The 17,571-nt window shown below is 38.3% G+C and overlaps 1 protein-coding gene across 5 annotated transcripts in view; it reads left to right on the top strand.

The window, feature by feature from the left end:
• The window catches only part of HHIP (hedgehog interacting protein), a 110,011-nt gene that overhangs the window by 49,162 nt on the left and 43,278 nt on the right, over positions 1 to 17,571 (top strand). For all 5 annotated transcript variants that reach the window (XM_079154150.1, XM_079154151.1, XM_079154149.1 and 2 more), the window contains exons 5-10: positions 7,842 to 7,993; positions 8,403 to 8,576; positions 9,133 to 9,276; positions 12,877 to 12,998; positions 15,090 to 15,213; positions 16,065 to 16,195. In XM_079154150.1, coding sequence (XP_079010276.1) covers positions 7,842 to 7,993; positions 8,403 to 8,576; positions 9,133 to 9,276; positions 12,877 to 12,998; positions 15,090 to 15,213; positions 16,065 to 16,195 — 847 coding nt within the window. The remainder of the gene's footprint in view (positions 1 to 7,841; positions 7,994 to 8,402; positions 8,577 to 9,132; positions 9,277 to 12,876; positions 12,999 to 15,089; positions 15,214 to 16,064; positions 16,196 to 17,571) is intronic.

Here is a 17,571-nt window from a genome sequence, read left to right on the forward strand (position 1 = left end):
ATATGATTAAGCAGAATAGGCAAGTGGAGTCTCACTAGTCTTTCAGCTGGAGTAAGTTAAAGACGTACTCAAAAGAAAAAACTAAATTTGGCAAAGTGGAGGGAATTTTAAAGTAAAAGGAAAAATAATTAGAAGTGATAGGTCTCCAGTATGTTATGACTGGTTTCATCCTCAGACAACAGTGAAGGTAAGAAAAGTCAAGAGAGTAAATGACATAATTGGCACAAAATATGTTAGGGTTTCCCAAAATTAAATTTAGAAAAGTAGTTCAGTGCTAAAGCAAGTTGTATAAATAGAAGACTATCAAATTATTCCAGGTGTCCTTTGACTTTATCTTCTTTGGTATCAGCAGACCTCATCATGTTCTTCTCCTTGGAAAGGAGGATGAGTCCACAGAACCTCTCAGGTTCTTTCTGGGGTTTTCTAAGCAAATAAGTTGGTTTTTTGTTTGTTTGCTTCTTTGTTTTGTGTTCTCCCACACCAGCAGTTCAATTCTGATCTCACACTATCTGGTCTTAGCCCAGACCATCCAGATTAAGGGTTCAGTCCCTCAAGACTATCCCTGTTTTGAAGGCCAGCCACAAATGGCGTGTTCATGTTACCCACAATCCTGCCCAACTGACTATAAATTTGGTGTTCCTTCACCCCCACTTGAGGCTCTATAATTCACTGGAATGACTCATAGAGCACAGGAAAGCACTTTACTTACTATCATTGGTTTATTGCAACTTGGAACAGGCAAATGGAAGAAATGCACACAGCAAGATGCTGGGCTGAGGGTGTTGCATGGATTTCCTGTTCCCTCTCTGGGTACACCACCGTCTCTCAGCCCCTTTGTTTAAGGGTGCTTTAGAATTTTCATTAGGTAGATGTGATTGATTAAATTACTGGTGTTTGAACCCAACCTCCATCTCCTCCCCCAGGGTGAGAGAGTTTCAGTTCTCTGATGCATGGATCATTCCTCTGGCTACCAGCCCACACCATGAACCTGTCTAGGAGCTCACCAATAGTTACCTCATTAGCATAAATTCAGATGCATTAAAAGGGGACTTTGAAGAATAAAAGAAGATATTCCTGTCACTCAGTATTACTGGCTAGGGGTGCTAGGTTTGTTATCTCTGTTGAGCAAAGAATTGGAGAACAGGACACAGAGATAGCAAGCAGTAAGTCGGTTTATTGTAAAAGCAACAGAGATACAGAGATAGACTTCTCCGAAGAGAATGGGCCCCAGAGTTGAGAATCGATCCGTGGGAGAGTTTTTATTACCACCTCTGGAATTTCTTCTTTCCTTATCTCCTCCCCTGCCCACATGTTCCTCACTGTTATTGACTGGTGTCCCCTCTGTTTTAGCTTTTCTATTGGAGCAAGAATATGGAAATGTCTGTCTGACTGGGTCCCCCTTGTGTCCATGAGTGCTTTTGTCAAGCAGGAAGTTGACCTCACCAGAAGACCCTCTCCATGCCTTTGTTCTGGCCCTGTCCCCAACCTCCTCATTCACCAACTTGCCCCAGCTGCCTAGGCCTTTCTATATCTCCCTCATCAGGAAACCCTAAGAGTGTTAGGGACTTTGTGCCAGGACTGCCATGAAATACATTTTAGATCATTCTGCAGAACCAAATTATGTATTCCTTCCCATAAGTTAAAGCAGGGTCCTTGAGAAACTGACTCTTCCAAGGCCAAGTTAGACTTTTTGAGCTATTGAAAAGCAATGTTTCTTAACCTTTCCTAGGAATTTTAAGAAATTATAATTATCAGTACCCTATAGTGTGTTTCAGAAAATAAATAAGAAAAGAATACAGTAATATGAGCTTAAAATGGAGAGATTATCCATCAAGACGTAGAAATGGTTTTCCCCATTTAATTACCTTCCCTGTGTCTTTAATGCTCTTGCAATGAACATGTGAGTTTTGACCTTGATTGAATACATGAATGCAAGTGTCCACTTGCCCACTTTTCATCAAATGACCTCTTCCTCCTCAGTTCTGGGGGGTGCTTTTAGTGGATTCTGAAGAGCACTGGATATTCTTTCTATCCTGACAACTAAGATAAAGAATTTGGGATGACAGAGATTACTTAGGTTTCTCTAACTCCTGGTGAACTTGCAGATGATCTTCACCATGGCTCAGGTTATAAATGCTTAGGATCCTTTTTCAAAAATAGATTAAAATATCCATGTGGTATGCAGAATAATGTCCCTCCCCAAAAGATGTCCTTGTCCTAATTCCTGGAACCAGCAAATATTTATCTTAGATAGCAAAGGGGAATTAACGTTGCAATGGAATTAAGATTGCTAAACAGCACATGGGGAAATTATCTGGATGGACTCAATGTAATCACAATTTTTGAAAGAGAGGCAGAGGAGGTGAAAGTGATTTGATATGAGAAAGGCTCAATGTATCATTGCTGGCTTTGAAGATGAAGGTAAGAAGACATTAACCAAGGAAAGAGGTAGCTTCTATAAACTGAAAAAGGAAAGAAAATGGGTCATCCCCTGAAGCCTCTAGAAAAGAACTCAACTCTGCTAGCATTTATTTTAGCCTGTGAGACCCACATTGAACTCATCTAACCAACAAACCAAGATAACAAATCTGTTGTTTCAAGCCATAAAGCTTATGGTACTTTTTTGCAAGCAGTAATAAAAATACTAACACAATCTGGTATCCTCAGACAAACCTGTTTTCTCATTTCTGAAGAACAAAAGATTCCAGGCTCAAAGAAAGCAAAAGGCTTGCACCAGGAGGCACCCATGTTGGAGTCCGAGTTGGCTTTTCCCTTTCCGATGTGTACCAGCAAGACATAGGCAAGCGAATTGCCATTAAGACTGTTAAAACCTGCCTTATAGTAAAGGCTTATACTTTAGAGACATTTTGTTCTTTGCTAATTCTTAGAAATTCCTTCAGTATTAAGGGACCAACAGTTTCAGTAAAGATCACTATGTGTACCCGTGTACTTATGCCCTGCCTAGAAGGTAAATTAGAAGATGGTCTTACTACTATTTGTAGAAACCCTACTGAACTCTTCACCTAATTTAACTTTCATGTAACCAAACCTTTTTCTTTTCTTTACTAAGCTTTATGGTAAAGCAAACTTAAGTACTAATGCACAAATTCATCTTTGGTCAAAAGTTCCCCAGAGTATCTGTTTTCTTTAATATTTATTCTTGGACCAGACACATTTTTATTAGTGTAGCATTGTTCAATCTCTAAAAGAAAATCAGCATCATAAAGATGGAAACAAAACACCTGAATACTATGTTTTGTTATCTACTTCCATGTATAAGCTTGAGGACAGAACTTTATTCTAATTGGTTGTCTTATCCCTAGTGTCATGCAATGTCTAACACCTAGTAAGTATTCAGTAAGTACATGTTGAATAAATGTTTAAAAACACGTTTTGACAAGGCAGTAATAAGTAATTTCTTGATTATAGCATGCATTATTTATGTTTTATTACTTTCTTGATACCATAGGCTATTTAATGGACTATGAGGTCTTGGCCAAGAAGGCTTGTTATAAAGGTTTAGGATCCTCTTTTAAAGACAGATTGAAATAACCACATGATAGGCAAAGTAATGTCTGGTTCTAATCCCTAGAACCTGCAAATATCTTACCCTAGATGGCAAAGGAAATGAAGACTGCCGTGCAATTAAGACTGAACTTGAAACTAGTAAGTCATTTGCCAAGGTCACGAAGGGAAACTATGTAAAAATGAGTGATGGTGTTTGCAGCTTCAATTCTGTGCCACCCAGTCCTGAATACACAAGTCAGCTTTCCCTGAAAGAGATCAAGGCATATGTCCGAGAAACCAGAAATCAAAAAGAATAAACTTTAACTGTATTGAAACTATGAAGGGAATGTTTAAAAAAAAAAAAAATCACAATAAAAGACTAATGTCCCACAATTTCTCTCAAAAAAGAATAAAAACAATGTTCTCTGCTGTAATCATTTTATGATTACCTCTCTTTTTCAAATAGATACATCCTGTTATTCAAAGAGATGTGATATTCTTAGTTTGATTGATTAGAACTTTGATCTGCTCACCAGATCAAAACTACAGGTGTAACTCTGGTCTTGTATTTATATTGAAGTCATCAATACTCTTTGTTTTGGGTGTTGCTGTGGACCCCAGGAAGTTGACCCTGAGAGCTAGTTGTCAGCTAAAACAACAATTAGCTACTTACTAAGAGTGCCTCAGGAGGGTTTATGATTTACTCTGAAACATGCGTCAATCTCAAGGTTCCAAAGTGCCTTAGGACATGATTTCCAAATCGTTCCACAATCTGATTTTGAGCAATTATTTGGATTTGGTGTGAGCTGTCCAGAGTTTATGGAGTATTTGGAAAGCTGAGCAACAGGGAGGGAAGGTCATGGTGCCCTCCGATGCTTGGGTCAGTCTCCAGTTATGAGTTTAAAGTACCATTTGTAAGTTACTTGTTGTCCAATTGACTACCAGTTGAGTTCTAGCAGTGTTGTCTGTACATTCCTAGAAATAAAACATGTACTCAAAATGTTCTGTGTTGATAAGGAAGTTCAAAGTACAATGTGAATTTCTGAAAACAAATCACTACTTTTCACATAGGTAAGGATCACCATTTTGGGCATTAGTTAACAGAACTCAGAAGTATAAATGTTAGAAATCATTGTTTGGGGTTTTTTGTTTTGTTTTGTTTTGTTTCATTTTGAAAGGTGTGGCCTCCAGACCACAAATCTTCCATTTGCCATTCTTTTAATAATGTGTTTTTCTCCCTTTTTAGCCAGATTGACTCAACTAATCATTAGAGGCTTATTGTCCCCAGATGCTCCCCAGAATCAGTTCGTTAATTTGACATTTCTGGATGGAATGCATGATTTTGATTCCATAAACTCTGAGCCCTAAAGCCACCCATCATGAGGGGAAAGGATGAGAAGGAGTCAGAAGAGTCCGTGACATTGGCATAAGGGTTTGAATCATTCTTTCTGCTTAGCCTTTAAAGCTGTTATTAGATTTGGAAACAGCAAAGAGAAGGGAGGATTTGGGCTTGGGGCTCACACCAACTAAAGAAAGCAGGGAACACAATTAGCCACAGGGAGGGGATCAAGATACTAGGAAGGAAGAAACAGGAGCCTGGAGATCCTGGCTCCAGGGACCAGTGGTCAGGCTTAAGCTGGGACCATGTCCTATTAGAGACTTGAGTTGGAGCAACCTTGGAGGTCCAGGGGGCTTGAAATGTCTGGGGTGTCACTAGTGATGTGGCCTCTAATTGACCTTGAGGAAAAGTAACCCTCAATGTCCAATCAACATATTTCTCCACATAGACCTGAAAAATGATCCAGATCTCAAAGATAGGTTTGCATTTAAGAGTTAAATCAAGATTTGTCAATAATACATTTTAACGAAATAGACAACTCTGAAGCTAATTCAAGTGAAAGCTGAGCCTATAAATACTTTAATCTCCTGGCACAGCAGGAAAATATCCAACCTTCCTAATCTCTAAACATTTTGCAGCCCTCTTATATATATATTTTTAAATATATATATATATATATATTTTAGTTGTAGATGGACACGATGTCTTCATTTTTATTTATCTTTATGTGGTGCTGAGGATTGAACCTAGTGCCTCATGCATGCAAGGCAAGCACTCTGCCACTGAGCTACATCTCCAGCCCCTCTTATGTACTTTTAAAAGGTGGTTTTGAGAGACTTTCTGGGATATTTACATAATATTTTTTCATCAATATGGTAATGAAAGTGAGTATTTCCTTGAAATGACTGAAGTGTAGTTCAAGTTTCTGAACCGATCAGAATACTAATTTATACCTGGAAGGTGACTGAAACTATGACATCATATATAATAATTAATCCAGTGTTAATCCTATCACTTGAAAAATTCAGAATTACTGACATTTTCTAACTTGCGTTTTTGATTTATTTCCCTGTCATTCACGTGTCTTATTCCGTTTCCCTACTTGGCACTTTTACAATGTCAGTGATGCCCCCAAATTCATTCAAATCATGGTTGTCTCTTTAAAGTGCACAATTGTCTACATCACTTATAGATGTGTTTAAAATCTCATTTCCGTCTATTCTCCTGCAGTGCATTGGTTTTACATTCCTAATTCCTGAAAAGCAACCAGCACCGTTTCAAACCATGTCACTATCCAGTTTAAACTATCTTTCTGATGATTTGATTAAAGCTACAAAGAACTACTTGAAACTAAAGCTTCTCATAATGAACACAATAATGTTAGCGAGGCAGTCGTGCTGCACTTAACATGCACTCAGGATTTAGAGAGAAATATATTCAGGAGAGGAATTAATCACAAACTAAATCCCACCCCTGGGCCTCCTTATACAAGCCGTCAAGAAGGTTTAAATATGGACAGGCTTCTGTTCCATCAAGTCACAGTTACCCATCCCAGCTTCCAAAGTCTCCTAAGTAAGTCAGGAGATATTTATTAACAAAGATTTAAAAAGAAAAACTCGCAACCTCCATATCAAAATCACCATCACAAGATAATCCAAAACACAAGGGCTCATCCTTAGATCATCAGTCTTATCCTAGAGATTAAAGTTAAAAGTAAACATGCTGTCATGTCAAAACATTTGACTTGGTTGGCCCTTGAATAATGATTTGGTAGTTCTTGGATATTTCCAACCACTTTATTATTTATGCCCTCTCAAAGTTGGGATGCTTGACTTGCAATCGTACATCAGCTTTCTGCCATAGGGGAGTTCATGATGTTTAATGGAATAAGTAAGGTGATGTATTATGGGCAAGGGAGAATTCAATTTCTGTGACATGTTTCTTACCATTGTGGATAACTCATCAGACTGCAGAGAAAATGCTCACCAGTTTACCAGAAGACAACATTTAAGCCTCTGCTCTAGATAATTTTAGATGCTTTGATTTCACTATGGAAATTCCTGGACTACTTGTGGGATAAAGCAAACGCTTTGACCGTATTGAATTTCATCATGCTAAATTAGCAGAAAATAAAGATAAAATGCCTTTCTATTTAAGAATATGATAATAATGTTTTAATTGTCCTAGCATTTGGCATGCCTAATGTATTCAACCCTTGACATTCATATAATAACAAAAGAAAGTTGTTTGGAATTTTTCTTTTATTTCCTAGTGTCCGCTTTCCTTTCTAGTGCTTCTCCCATCCCTACCCCAGCCCTGGCCTTTATCTTTCCTCCCACTTCCTCATCCTTCTTTAAAGAAAGTCCCCTATGCATGAAGAGATGCATGTAAAAAATACCTCATTTCTATATAGATAGGCTGAGGCCGCGGCTGCCTGTTACCTAGCTATGAGGAAAAGACCACCATCGTTGTGACAACTGATATAGATGCCTCGGGGTGAAACAGGGGTTTACATATTACACAAGCAATTTAACTGTTTTCTAAACATATTGCCAAGACAGTGGGAGTTGGCAGCCCACACTGTGTTTTCGGTTTGGGAGACTTGGATTAGAAGTGACTGTTGATTATGAACCTTTTTATTTGTCTTCCATGAACTACAAGCAACCTAGTAACCCAGGAAAGAATTCTTCACAGCACTTAAACTTGTCTTCCTAGCTCCCTGAGATTACATACACAAATCATTTGACAAAAGTGGTATAAGACTCTTGTGCATAGATAACCACACAAGACAATTGTCTTGTTCTAACCCTTAAAGAGTTCCACGCAGTGAAATGTTTTATAATCCTTTTTTGTGCAGTAAGGCAAGGAAGAAAAGAAAAGAGGTTGGGCAAAGATTATCCAGGAAGAAGAAAGAGACTCTTTTGGGGTTCCAGTTGAAACACAATAAAGGACATAATTAACTTCACAATTCTTTGTGTTTTTCATTTGACTGCAGGGAGGAGATGAAAGAGGACTGCTAAGCCTTGCATTCCATCCCAATTACAAGAAAAATGGAAAGCTGTATGTGTCTTATACCACCAACCAAGAACGGTGGGCTATCGGGCCTCATGACCACATTCTTAGAGTTGTGGAATACACAGTGTCCAGGTATCACAAAAATCCTTCAGAGCGTACAAATTTTGTAATCTTGTTTTCTCTTCATCTCTTCATAAGCTTTTTGTTTATAAATTGCAAATAATTACCCAAGAGGTGGTAGTAATTAAAGCAAAATCTCCATCCTGCTTAAAACCCTATGTGTGTGTGTGTGTGTGTGTTTAAAAGAAACTGAAAAAAATGGTAACTAACATTTTCCCTGGTTATCTTTCAACTTAAACACAGTTTCTGAAACTTAGAAATTAATGTCATTTTCCATGATTTTTATTAGCACCATTCAAGTGTCTGTTTCCTTATGTATGTGCCAAATGTTTGCATTCTTATTTGTGTACTATTTACATTTTAGTCAGAGATTCTCTTTTCATTTTTAACAATCATGGTATTTTCCCTCCTTACAATGTAGGAAAAATCCCCATCAGGTTGATTTGAGAACAGCCAGAGTGTTTCTGGAAGTTGCGGAGCTGCACAGAAAGCATCTGGGAGGACAACTGCTCTTTGGTCCAGACGGCTTTCTGTACATCATCCTCGGAGATGGGATGATCACGCTGGACGATATGGAAGAAATGGATGGGTTAAGGTAAAAGTCACAGCAATCAGGTGCCTCTTGGTGTTAAGATGTTTTCAGTGGCAGGATGACGGGTCTGAGCTGGTGCATTAAGAATCCTTAAAGTATAAAAAAAAGGGCTCGGGATGTGGCTCAGTAGTTAAGCACCCCTGGGTTCAATCCCTGGTACAAAAAAAAAAAAAAAAAAAAAAATCTTTGAATCACATCACTTGCCTAAGTGTGTAACTTTAGTTGTCAGTGTCTGCATTTGTAAAGCACAGAGGAATTCAATATAATGCTGATGCAATATTGCATATTCTGAGCTGGGGTGGCTGCCCCTACAATACCCAGCACTGAGAAGCCAGTGGTACCCCTCTCTGGTCAGCAGCCCTGCACCCCCATGCAATCCTTGGTCACCTTCTAGCTATGTCTTAGTGCCTTATCGGTCATTTCATTTTCCACCATAGGGAACGTGGAGCCTTAATAATGTTTTCTTCAATGAGGGGATCATTCTTTTATTCATAGAGCAATGTCACTACACTTAGTTTAGGCAAACGGAAAGCACTGATGCCATCTTCTGCTTTCTCAGTGATTTCACAGGCTCAGTACTACGGCTGGACGTGGACACAGACATGTGCAGCGTGCCTTATTCCATACCGCGGAGCAACCCGCACTTCAACAGCACCAACCAGCCCCCAGAAGTGTTTGCCCACGGGCTCCATGATCCAGGCAGGTGAGAACACAAACCTGTCTTCACAGCTGCTTTAAAGCAGGGCTAGAATTTAACAACTAGGAAAAGATGGAGGGTGTCACATCACAGAGAGCTGAGGGTGACACTCCATGTTGTGCCTCTGAGGTCTTATCAGGTCATCATCCGAGCAAGTGTTCAACCCTCCTCTATTAATGCTGATTGAGAAAGCAGATTAGACAAGGGAAAGGACAAATTCATAGAGAAACTTCATACAAATTTCAGGGGATTATTATTAGATAAACACTGTTGAACTAGTAGACTTCCATCTGAACAATTTTAAGAGATCATGAACTTTTGGATTTGCTTCCTTAACCCCATCCCCAAATTTTATTTTCCCTATTGTCTTAGTCCTTTTGGTGCTGCTATAACAGAATACCACAGATCAGGTGATTTATAAAGAATAGAAGTTATTTTGTTCGTTGTTCGGGAGGCTGGGAAGTCCAAGGGCATGGTACCAGCATCTCCTCAGCATCTGGCGAGGGCTTCCTGCTATGTCATCCCATGGCAGAGACGAGAGGACAAGAGAGGGAAGGGATAGGGGAAGGGACAGAGACAGAGGTGGCCAACTCATCCTTTCATTGGAACCCACTCCTGGGATAACTAACTCACTCCCACAATAGCACCATTTATCCACTCACCTCGTAAAGGACTCACTACTCAACATGGTTGGTTGGGGATTCAGAGTCCAGCACATGAACGTTGCAGGACACAGTCAAACCACAGCTCTCACATATTAGAAGCAGGTGATAACAACTGCATTATAAGGATGCTGTTGTGATTAAAAAAAAATCTATAGGCAAAGCAAAAAATACTATTCTTGGGAGTTCTTACCATTACTTCCCTTAACATAGGATGAGCAGTGTTAATTTGTGAGGAGATGAACTAAATGTTAACTTTCTTTTTTTTTTTTTTACTTGAAAAAAAAAACTACAAATACTAAAGGAACTCACATTGGCTACTTGCTGTACTATAAGGAACCAGAAAGAAAGAAAAACTGAGAGTGAGAGATTTTAGGTACACTTAAAAATACCCTCAGTATAACACAGAATCTGTGACGAAAGCCCCACCCCGTCTGTAGTCTATTATTCTTACTAAGGGGTATCTGGCCACATTCATTCATTTACTAGCTGAGTTATTATTTCTGTTTAATGTTTATTGAGTGTTCACTATGTGCAAGGTGAATATTTCTCAAATTTTTTATTTTCATAATCCCTCATGCCCTTCATCTCCCCTCCATCAAAGCCCAAGCCTACAGTTCATTTCCTTTTTGGCATCTCAGCAGATCTTAAAATCTGTTCAACAGGGAATACTTAAGGTGGGTTCAGGATGTGGAGGAAACTGTCACATTCCATTCCTATGGCTCAGAACTCACAGATACCACCACCAGGCAGCACTTTGAAGTCCAGCAGCCTGAGTCACCACAAGCCCACTGGAGCTCTCTTGCAATCTTCCTGGGGGTCCTGAATGTCGGTGCAAAAAATGGCACAGATGAGGTGCCTTGCAGACCCTGAGCGTGGCAAGATGCCCGTGCCTCCTCTGGCGGCAGAGGGCTGAAGGAAATGTCGGTGTTTATGTTCCGCCTCCCTCCAAGAGAATTTTAGGCTGAAAAAGGTTTCATAAAGCTGAAAAAAAAAACTAAAATAATTATTGGCTGAAAGTAAACCTGTTATTAAGCACCTGACTGCGGGGTGCTAAGCTAAGTACCCCATGTACAGTATCTCCTTCATGCCTCTTAGCAGTAATCAGGCAGCCAGCATCTGCACCCCCAAAACCCTCTTTTTTAATAAATTATTCAGCAAAATTGAGCAGAAGGTAGCGGTATTTCCTGTGTCTCCACGTAAACATAGCCCCTGCCATGATCACATCCTGCGTAGAATGGTACACTGGTTCCAGTGACGAGCTGAAGTTGGCACAACAAAATCACCCAGCACCCATGGGTACACTAGGGAGCTCTCGTGACACTGCCGTCTGTGGGTTTGGACAAAAGGATCATGACATGTATCCCCTTCATAGCATCCTAGTGAGCAGTTGCGCTGGCTGGCCCCCTTTTATCTAAGAAACTAAATGTAAAGGGTCAGACAGTTCTCAGTGGACCTGGTGTCAGCTGGAGCCAGAGATCACAGCCCCAGCAATTCCACCTCTGGGAGAACTGGTCTCTTCTTCCAGATTTGCCGTTTCTTGTTGGAAACGAGTCAAACCTCTCTTTGCATAGTTTCTTCATCTTCAAAAGAACGGTAATACAGGAAAATTTTCTCATGCCATGTGGGTTTGGTTCCACCTTAAGTTGCAGCATGTCTGTGCCAGGATCCCTGCCAGGCATTGTATTCTGTGAATCACTGAATTAAAGGGGACAATAAAAGGACTGTTGCCACAGAATAACCATCTTTGGCAGGTCAGGCGAACAGTTTCCTTATCATGAATGGGATCATGTGGAGCCAAACCAGTTGTTGTTTTGTTTTGTCTTAAAATAATTGCTACATAGCTCTCATGTCTCTTAAGACTCAACCTCTAGAGTCATTTTTTTTTTAATTTTTAAATTTATTTAATAGTCCCAGTGGTAGGATTTTGTTTGTAAGTAATTAATGTATTTTGTTGGCCCAACACAGTGATTTTCAATGGAATGATTTTGCCTCCAGGGGACCTTGGCAAGGTCTGGAAACATTTTTGGTTTTAACAACTGGGTAGGGTAGGGATGAGAGTAAACTGACATTACTGGCATCTAGTGGGTAAAGGCCAGGGATACTGCCAAACATCCTCTGACTGGCAGGACAGCCCCCTCCCAAAACAAAGATTACCTGGCTCAAATTTTTGAGAAACTTAAAAAGCAATACAAGCCTGTTACCCACATTTTGGAGAACTGGTTATTGAACTTCATTCTTCCTCACTTCCAGAGTCTTTATACTTACTTCTTCAGTGACTTAAACATTTAGCAAATATTGAGCCCCTCTTCCATTCCCAGCTTTGAACTAGGTAACAGGACTATAGTGCTAAGGAAACTGGAGGTGACATCTGCCCTCCGGAAGCTCAAGTCAGTGGCTGGAGTCACAGAGGTCTCTGGACCCCAGAGGAGAACATGAAGACAGAGTAGACACAAACGCCCTCTGTGCTTGTGGGGACCAACTTTATTTCGCTCCGGCATTGGAGTGACGCTTTCCTCTGTTAGAGCAGAGCATCAGAATTAATACTACACAAAACTAACACTCTAACCTCTATGTAATTGGTGGCGTAGATGTGAGTGGATGATAACACTGGTTTTTATTCATAATACTTTGCCAATGTATTATACATGAGATCTTCTACAAGAACAGGCTAACAAATGTTTTAAGACAGTGGGCACATTCATAAAGAAGGGAGATACTGAAAGAAATCAAGAAATACACTCCAGAGGTAATTCAGCTTCAGCAGAGTAAATAAAACACACCAGGATGTTTCCGTCAGTGGTTTCTAGAAAATCCAAACTAAATTGGTCAGAGGATCCTGGCCAGCCCACAAAGGGTTCCTTCCTATGTCAGGAGTCTCCATTCTGAGCTTGGAAGACGCCCTGATAGGAATTAATGGGTATCCACCTCTTCTGTTATGCAGATGCGCTGTGGATCGACATCCCATGGATATAAACATCAATTTAACAATACTTTGTTCAGATTCCATTGGAAAAAACAGATCATCGGCCAGAATTCTACAGATAATAAAGGGAAAAGATTATGGTAAGTTAAACATAATTTGTTGATTTTTTTTTTTCTTCATTCCAGTGTGGTTTTAGTATATTAATTGAAGAGAAGAGAATTCTGCAAAATGAGCTTTTGTGAAGGCCTAAACACACTGACCTATATAGTAGTGAGGAGGTCAATCACTCGTGTTTTAAAGGTCCTGGAACTCTAAAAGTCCTAAGGGTTCTGTATAGCTGATTGCCTTTCCCGAGAATTGAATAGTCCCCCATAGGTCCAAATAATGTAATGGTTTCAAAAGTTAGTGACTTATACTTTGCTCATCTGCAAATCAACTTATTTAATGTAATAAGGGAGAACTTGTCCTAACATCTTATACACAAGAAAAAAATGTCTTGAAGGTAAGAAATTTCTCAATACTCAACGTGCTAGTCTCAGCAATTAGGAAAATTATAAGTGCTTCAAATAAGAATGTAAATTTTAAAAAGGTGTTTATTTTAGAGAAAACAAAGTAATCAACTTGTAAAAACAAGTCATGGGAGTGGGTGTTTAAACATTATTTTTAATAACATGATTACTAGGATATTTAGAGAGAACATAAAAAATATAAAATTGGGTAATTGTGAAGTCCAAAACACTTAGTATTTTTCAGTATTTTAGCATAGATTCTTTTCGAAGGAAGCTGTATATTAAACATCAGCATGGTTCAGAAAACACCAGAGATTAAGATTATTAAAAATGATTTCTTCTTCTATTTACTCATTCAACACTGATATTTATTTAGCACCTGGAATGAAGCAGCTGTGTTAGTCCATGTGGCATTCAGTTCTTTATATTTTTGTGTGTATGTGTGTGCACCTTATAAAAGCCAAACCAAAGAATAATGTGGCTTGGGAAAAAAAATCTAATGAGCACTCACTCGATGGAATTGGGCCTATATCATAGATTAAATTCTACAATTACATTAATTGAAATTGAGCCAAAACTAATTACAGTATAAACAACCCTACATTTTTGTATTTTAAAACATGTTTTAAAACTGACCGCACGCCAGTTCTGTAGTAAGCACTTTCTAAACCTTATTCATCTCATCTATTGAACAATTCTGTGTGACAGGCACTGTCATTGACCCCATCACTACCACACGAGGAAACTGAGGCATGGGTTAATTATCCCACAACCCAGACTGGGAAAGGGTGGGTTTGAACCCAAACAGTCTGACAGTAGAGTTCACGGCCTTAGTCAATTACGCTGCCTCTCAGAGTGCTACGTATTTAAAACCTGCCTTTTCTAATCGTTGTAACATCATATTCACCATAATAGCATGGAAGAAGCAGAGGGTTTTAAAATTACTTTCCACAAAAGCATCACATACTGCCTGTTGATGGTGACTTATTTGATATTAAAGACGTAAGAAGCAATTTTCAGGTTAATTTGCAACTGGCTTTGGAACTTTTCCTTGCAATTACCAGACACATATTCAAGTAAGTAACAGCAAGCTTGGCCAGACTGAGATACGTGACTGTACACACGTAATTCAAAAGGAATCACTTGAGTGGGTTTTGTTAACCACATAACTCTATAAACGAAACTGTTAAAATATTTTAAGTGAAGATGTTGACTAAGTGACAGTGCTTTTAAATATACAATAAATGTGGTTTTAAAGATCTTTTATGTACTATGCTTTTATTTTCAGTTAAGTGTGAACTTTTAAAGATTTTATATAATTTGACAGAGGTCTCATTCGATTTACTAAATATAAGCAGAAGTATTCCTCCCAAACATTTGCTATTTAAAAAAAAATTTTTAAGTATATGAACTCTAAAGTAAATAACCATGATTTCCAAAATATCCAAATTCTAATTGTATCAACTTGATGTATCCTAGTGTTTGTAACAATAACAGCATCTGTATTCTCATTTCATTAAGCTATACACAGAGATCTTTTAAATTTTAATGTTATTTAAATAAAGGCTAATTATATTCACTAATATCTAATGCAAGGATTCATCTCTTGCACCACGTGATTTATTTCAGAATCAAGTTACTGTAATAACCATTACTTAGCCTGCATGACTTTTTCTTGATGGAAATATGTTTCTTTTGAGCTAACGCTATATTTCTTTCCAGAAAGTGAACCATCGCTTTTAGAATTCAAGCCATTCAGTAATGGTCCTTTGGTTGGTGGATTCGTTTACAGAGGCTGCCAGTCTGAAAGACTATATGGAAGCTATGTGTTTGGAGATCGTAATGGGTACGTTTCCTGGTACCAGAATTTGATATACCAAATGACATATCCATCCATCAGTCAATTAGTCAAAACACCACAAAGTATTCAAATGATTGTTTCCCTTGGGGAGTCAGACTTGGGACACACATAAATAGTAATATGAGTTGTTTTTCAACAGTCTTGAGGGCAGGTGAAGTCTTCAGATGAACTTTTCTTTAGGCTCTTCCCTTTATTCTCAACATAAATTTACTAAGTAAATAATCTGGAAACTATTGTTTTAGATAAGTTGTGAAAACAAATTTTAAACTATCCTAGAAGACTAGGTTTTTTTTTTTCCCCCCCTAAACTTTTAGGACCTTGAGCAATAGAACATTATCTGTCTCTATGGGTAGGAATATTACAAAATCAAATTTTAGTGTAAATTTTTGAAGTCACATCATGGGTAATTCTCAGAAACTGATGAAATCCACACGAAGAATCTTGTTCCCCAAGTCTCCAGCATGCAGGCATAGGGCAGAGCTGAAATGCTTGGGTGCTATACTGACCCCTCGCTCTTCTTCCTGTCCCTCTCTCTGATCAATAGCACAGCATGGAGTCTAGTCCTGGAGAGGAATATCATTCTCTGGGTGAAGGGGAGGGCTTTTCTCATACTCAGGTACTTTCAGTGCCCCCTCCAAAGTAGTATCTTTAAGTACTTTTTCAGCATATGGGAACTTCACAGTACTCACACACATAATGGGCTCTATCGTTTTTCCCTTGAGAAACCAGGTCTATGACACAACAATTATTTACTGCAAATTTTAATTAAAGCATCATTGTAATCTTTAAGCAGAAGCATGTTTTCATTGTAGGTTTCTGGTATGTTTTTGCTTTAGAAATTTCTTAACTCTCCAGCAAAGTCCAGTGACCAAGCAATGGCAAGAGAAACCACTCTGTCTTGGCACCAGTGGTTCCTGTCGAGGCTACTTTTCCGGTCACATCTTGGGATTTGGAGAAGATGAATTAGGTAACTGTATAAATTACTTCAAATAAGTTCCTTCCTTGCTCAAGAGACTTTGTTCTGCCCTAAGGAATGACACCTTCATCCTCCACTGTTGACATGTAATGTACAGCAGAGGATGAAATCCATTGGAGAGGTGGAAGAAGGATCCATTATGTCTTCTTTTCCAGTAACTTTTCCCTGAGGAAAAATTCTTCATTCTCAAAATATAAATGTAATAGAACAGGAAAATAGAAGGTAGGAACAAGAAAAAATTTTGAGTTCCAAAGCAAGAATTTTTAAATATCTTCTGATATTTTTTATTACAAACCAGAATAATCTGTTTTTATTCTCTATCTGAAAACTTTCCATCTACCTGTGTCTCTTGGAATAAATTAAAAAAAAAAAAAAAAAAAAAACTTGCTGGAATCTGAAATTCCCTTCACCCTTTATTTTTTTTTTATTTTAACTCAAAAAAATTTTTTCACATGTGGGCTTGGTATTCATGCAAGATAATTTGATTTGTAGATCTTGTTTCCAATAGAATAGAAATTATCTATTGATGGTCCATGGGATAACATTTTTTGGCATTCCTAGCAAACTGTAGCCAGAAAGCAGAAAGAAGTTGAAACTGGAATGTCATCAAGCAAACAGTGAAAATTTTACTCTCTAACTATTTTAAATTACAGGGATAAAGGTAGCCTTTATAATTTCCTTTAAAGAACAATATCCAAATAAACCATAGCTTTTATGCTTCTTCAACCTCAGAAATGAATTTCTAGTCATTGAAAGAGTGTGTGTTTCTTCTTTCAATCAGAACATTTTTCTCTAAAAGTCCAGATTGATTTTCTTTTTATATTAAGTGGAAAGTTTCATCAGAAATAGTTCCATGCCATTCACTTAGATTAATAAGGAACTCAGACAGGACTCCTGAAACACATAAAATATTTCAGAGCCATGGGAATGTAATGATTCAAAGGAAAGACGTCCATCTGTTCTTGTCACAGCAGTAAAAGCATTTTACAACTAATTTTTCCCTGACATTCTCCTACCCTACTCAAGCAACCCAAAAGATACTTTTTCTCGCTTACATCTTCGGTAATGTAATTTAAATTTTATGGGCAAACTTTGATTTTTAAGGATAATTAAATTGTGGCAGAGTTAGAAATGAGTGTTTGGATGTTGTGACCAAATCATTTTGATTTTCGTGGACAAGAACTCAACATCAATCACATTAGCATTATTGCTATTGGCTAAAATGTCCCAAATGTCTGTGAACACTTAAGATTATATTGTATTGGGAGCAGAACCAAAAAAATAAAGCCTACACCATCGTAACTCCACAACCCTGTTTATACCTCGTAATCAAAATAAATAAGCTGAGTGTGCACACCTATAATCCT

Source organism: Sciurus vulgaris, assembly GCF_902686455.1.
Source record: "Sciurus vulgaris genome assembly, chromosome: 9".
In the NCBI taxonomy this organism is placed as follows: Eukaryota; Metazoa; Chordata; class Mammalia; order Rodentia; family Sciuridae; genus Sciurus; species Sciurus vulgaris.